Raw genomic sequence first — 5,678 nt, 5'->3', positions numbered from 1 at the left:
TGTCAAACTGTTATCTGTCATACTTTTGGGATTTTTTGTTATACATTTTGTATTCATTAATATGAAATTATTTATTAATGCATCTTTATTCATTGATGTAACTTTATTTAATGATGTAACTTCATTCAGTTGCTTAACTTTGTTTACTGATGTAACTTCATTAATTAATATAACTTTTTTCATTGTAACTTCATTGTTGGCATTCAAAGGTAAGTTGGCATCTAAAGTTCAAATGTGACTTGGTATTTAAATGTGACTTGGTATTCTAATGTGACTTGGTATTCAAATGTGCATTCATGGAATTCACACTCAGGGACATTAATTTTTTTTTGCAACTTCCTGCAAATGAGCACCAAAACCTGTAAATTAGAACAAAAATCAAAAATAAAGTTTTATAGGTTTGGCAAATCAATCCTGTAATAGGAACAGTTTTAATACCCCCTTTTAACCCTGTTATCGCTCGCTACTCTGGTTTATATAAATGATCACAAAGCCTGGTCAAATTGTAATCAGGACCTAATGTTTCGACAGTCCAGTCTACTATTTTCATCAGGGGTGATCTAAAGCTGGAATCAAAGCTTCTTAGATACCCAAGGGATGATGTCACCTGCCAAAGACTGGATTGTCAAAATGTTGGGTCCTGATTACAATTCGACCAGGTTTATAATCATTTATACATTTAAAATAGACTCTAGTAAATAGAAATATCGAATTCTTAAACATGCATGCAGTGTCGCTAAACTTGTAGTATGTATAATTTCTGAGAACAAACAGTACTTTGTATATACCTAGTTTGTATTAAAACACTACGTCAATGTGAATAACTAAATCAACTATAAAACAAAAAATCTTGGGTTTACTAATATGCAATTACCGCCACAGCATATGAATACGATCTAAATCTTAACAACTTACCTTTGTAGTTGTTGAACATGGTTCTGAAAGCTCTTTCAATTCGACATTCATATTTTTCAATTTTTCACAAGGGAGGAACGTCGATTCAAACACGAGGCACAAGGACTCGAAGAAAAATAAACATTGCACAAAATCACCCCAAAACCTCCCTAAATGCCAACTGATGTACATAATTAATCCGTGTAACCCAGGGCTTCTCGGTCAAAATGTTTTGGGTTACCTGTAGAAATGCCAACTTCTGTCGCCCAAAACTACGACTACGACGAAAAGGAAAAAAGACCATGGCATTTTAAGACTCCGCTGCGCATACGCAGGCGGAGTAATAATAATTATCATGGAATTGCATTTCCTGCATGCATGGGGAGTGTATAAACAGAGATTTATTAGAGTAAATATTGAGCTGAAACTATTGTGTGTTTTGGCATCTCAGACAATGCTCGCTCCACTAAAAATGTTCTAAAATATCATTCTTTTAGAGGAAGACTAGCCAAATTAATTTTTAGTAAAGAATAAGAATGTAAAGTAAAGCACTATTGAATATTTTATGTGAACTGAAACATCTATATCTTTGTGCACAATTTCTGCACCATATGCAGGAATTTCATATATGTCTATATAATTATGAAACGAACAACTCGTTCTGTTAACGCCATGAGAACATATGTTTGCATATGCATGGGGCTGTAATTTGATTAGTCTTCAGTTAATACGACCAAATTATTTTGGCTGAACCTTGATGTATCGGGGTTGCACTATAATTGGACATATTTTAATGTCGGTTTATATTTGCTAGTTTGAAAAAAGTATTTGCTCGTAAATGTGGACATATAGGAGAAGGCACATATAATTATGGAGAAATAATACGTTTGTAAACAAATGTTATATACTATTATATATTATACAAATGTTTATGAATTTATGATGAGCTAAAAAAGAGACGGCAACACTTTTCCTGATGTCAACGTTTCGCTAGAGAAAACTTTACGCGTATTGTAGAATACAATAGAGTATATTGGGAAATTTATAAAAATTACGCTCGCTTGTTTAGCCTATGTCATGCTGTTCCTCTTTATTTCCGTTATAAATGTATAAAATTAAATAGCTTATTAATCCGCCAATTTTTAGTGCGATGCCGACGGCTCTCATCCTTTTAAATCTGACATTCGTTTAAACATGAACGACTTTAACTTTAGCCGCTGTGGTTGCGTTGTCTTTTTAGGGAGCTTAAGATGCACGACAAATAAGAAATTCTACGAACGCAGACGTTATTTACACAGCGGTTTAGGCTTCAGTTAGTAAAAGTCAAAGTCGGAGCCGTAAGATGGATGAAAAAATGAAAAATTATTATATTAGTTATTAAAATACCATGCGATATCTTTATGCAGAACGACGTTTCTTATCCAACGATAAGTTATTATGTGCTATTGCATTTCCTGCATAAACAGTGATTCGTTAGAATAAATATTTAGCTGAAACTATTGTGTATTTTTGCATCTCAGACAATGTTAGCTTCCACTAAAAATGTTCTAAAATATCATTCTTTTAGAGGAAGACTAGTCAAATTAATTTTTAGGAAGAATAAGAATGTAAAATAAAGCACTATTGAATATTTTATGTGAACTGAAACATATCTATATTTTTGTGCACAATTTCTGCATAGACATAGTGCAGAGCAGGGATTTCTTATGTCTATATTGCTATGAAAACTCGGTCTGTTACGCCACGAAAATATATGTTTACATAGGGCTGTAATTTGATTTGTCTCCCCGTTAATATGACAATCTCGTGATTACGAACAAATATCTCAGTTTCTGTATTGTAATGAAACAAGTATTTGAACGTAAATGTAGGCATAAGACAATGTACATAATTATGGAGAAATAATACGTTTGTATACAAATTTACTCCACCCCAGCCTAATATTTGTTATAAACTAAACATAAGCTAAAAACAATATCCCTAAGAGGAAACTTTCGAAGCTATGGATCAAAATATACTATGGTTACGTAATATTTTAATAATATCTTACCAAACATAACATACAACATTATACATATACACACGTGGTGTACGCACAATCTATATAGTTCACTATATATTTGTGAAGAAATGTGTTGTTTAATTTTTTTATCATTCACTTCCCTATTCCCCTTTTTGTCGCACAATTCATATATACTGCATATAAATGGTGCAAATTATAGTTAAAATGTATAGACTCCTGCCCGCTAACATTGTGCATTCTTTCAATTCCTATTCAGCAATCAAAACTTCAAAATTTTGGCATATTTTGATTGGAACTTTACAGTTGTTAAGTCTCTAAATGCATTAAACTGTTTACTCTCGATTAGCGTAAATGAAGGACTTTGAGGACCAAGCTGAAGGAAGACTCATTCTATTGTGTTTTCAAACAATTTTGATTCTAAAATATGATTGGCCAAATTAAAGTCACATGGACATTTCATCCTTCCGTGATGACATCACACGAGAGCATAAAACAGTGGTTCTGGCGTGTAATTGATCACAATATCTACGAGACAGAAGATAATCAAGAAATCAAGAGATCCGAAAGAAAATCTTTGCTCATTCAAAGCATACCATTAAGGTAAGAAGTTTTTCATACAAAATTTAATTTTCCCTTTCATTTTTGAGGTTTTGTGTAGATGAAGCTCGGATATAACTGATAATCCTTGCCTCATTCGCTATTTTCAGTCATCTTCCATCCATCTTATTTTACTCGTTGCTTTTCAAATCCGGTGGCGTGAAGAATGTATTATTTGAAAAAGTGCAACTAATTGTTCGCATTAGAGTTAGCTTGCGGCTGGGCTACCGAAAAATGCCTAAATGCTCGTATTTATTGGCTCAGTGAATTCAACTGTCTTTGGCATATAGTTAGTGATTCTTATTTGCGATTTGAAGTCAATTTTTGAGGCAAAATGTTTAAATCGTTGCTATTTGCATTTGGTCAATACAAATTGCTTTTGTTTCATCCATGCCTTTTTCTGAATGCGATTTATATTTTCTTTTGGTAGCTTTGTATACAAAGAAAAACGATGAGGTTTGCAATCGTGATTGTGCTGGTGTTGGCCGCTGTGGGCATGGGATCTGCTCGTGTATGCTACAACACACATTGTGCCATGAAGACAGTGTATTTGTATCCACAGTGTTGCCCATATAATCTCCATGTAGCGAAAGTGCGGTTCTGTCACACAGCCTGGCATTACTGCGGCCGTAAACGATCCGCTCCTCTGCCCAAAGACAAAGTGGAAGTTGGTTTCCCCTGCGATTTCAACGAGTACGACCTCAACAAAGATGGATCAATCAGCAAGAAAGAGTTCGAGAAAGTCACAAAATTGTCATCACAGGACGTGGCCTCCGTTTTCAAGGATTTGGACAAGAACGGCGATGACAAAATCACTTGCGACGAGTTGAAGAAATCAAGTTTAGAATTCGAATGTAAGCTCGTTGGTTGCGACGACAAAACAAATGATGAAACCGAGCTGGAATATTGAGTAAAAGGCACCCCACACTTCTGATCATATTTCAAACTTAAGTAAACAGCATAATATACAAACATTATCGTAGTTTTGATTCTTGGCAACATTTCTTGTGATTGCTCACACATTAACAAGAATTGTAATATTAAGTAATGATTTAATAAAAGCTGCATAGAAAAAGCTTCGTGTACTGTTCTTGTTTCATTAAATGTGTCTCGTCACGAATACATAATTTATTATATAAAGGACTGGGAAATGCGGTGTTTGCTGATGCATAATTTAACCTATGTAATATCGCAAGCTACCTTAGGTTTAAAATACTTTTGATTGTGTCCTTTAAATGCTTCGTACCTATAAGTTTTTATTTTGAATTAAGGTAGTTTTCAAAGAATGTCAAAGCTATGCTCTCGGAAAGCTACGATCACCACAAGCCATTAATATTAGAAACATTGAGTTAACAAAACGACCAAAAAAATAAGATGGATCGCTATCCTTGCAAATACTACGCAAGACTCTCCTTAGAAACCAACAAGCCCAGAAAAATTTAGAAGGTCCTTTTAAAATTTTTTTGTTATAAAAAATCGATCCAAATTAATAGATCCTCTCGTTAATTACGTCACAGATTTATCGTTATTGAAGCCACCTGAAATAAGTGAATTAAAATTTTTGCTCCCACGTGCAATGATGCAATAACATCTTGTAACATAACGTTTATCAGTTTAACAAGTATTCACCTCTGCTATATTCATGGAAATATATCAGCATAAATTAAAAAGTTAATAATCAGGATGAAATATTTTTGCAATACTTTTGAATTACGACCGGAAGTTTGTAACTAAATTAGTTACACATTTCCGCACATAATACAAAAGTATAAACAATTTGCCAACTTCGCATGGCTATATTTTCCGTATTTTACAAAATTTCGCAACCAAACTTGGCAGTTTTACTAATTTAAGTAAGATCTTTCTAGCTGGGGTGATTTATTTTCCTCTAGTTACTTCGATCAAAAGTTAGTCTAAAGCGCAAGTCATCCATTATGCAAGAGAATTCATTCGAAACAATTTGAATTAAAATTTGAGTGTTTTAGTATATGCACTTTTTTTTCGAAATAGGTTTTACTTTATATCATTGAAAAGTTTTAATTGCAATTCAATTATTTCAATATACTTCATCAGTCATTATGACATAATTGATAATACCCATATATGCATACACTGCAGTCATATTGTAGTTATGAAAACAAGTGAGTTATGTAAAAAAGCTATT

General features: G+C 33.3%; 1 protein-coding gene across 1 annotated transcript; it reads left to right on the top strand.

Annotated features, from left to right (window-relative positions):
* Positions 1–3,417: 3,417 nt before the first annotated feature.
* On the top strand, positions 3,418–4,578 carry LOC114533450. The gene is made up of 2 exons (XM_028554968.1): positions 3,418–3,517; positions 3,945–4,578. The coding sequence occupies exon 2, from the start codon at positions 3,966–3,968 to the stop codon at positions 4,422–4,424; it is 459 nt and encodes a 152-aa protein (XP_028410769.1). The 5' UTR covers positions 3,418–3,517; positions 3,945–3,965; the 3' UTR covers positions 4,425–4,578.
* Positions 4,579–5,678: the final 1,100 nt, after the last annotated feature.

This window comes from Dendronephthya gigantea, unplaced genomic scaffold (assembly GCF_004324835.1).
Source record: "Dendronephthya gigantea isolate DGI-Jeju-01 unplaced genomic scaffold, DenGig_1.0 000090F, whole genome shotgun sequence".
Classification (NCBI taxonomy): domain Eukaryota; kingdom Metazoa; phylum Cnidaria; class Anthozoa; order Malacalcyonacea; family Nephtheidae; genus Dendronephthya; species Dendronephthya gigantea.
This window is presented reverse-complemented; position numbering and strand designations above follow the sequence as displayed.

Coding starts and splice junctions, on each gene's coding strand:
- LOC114533450 (XM_028554968.1), top strand. CDS start 3,966: ATGAGGTTTGCAATCGTGATTGTGCTGGTGTTGGCCGCTGTGGGCATG.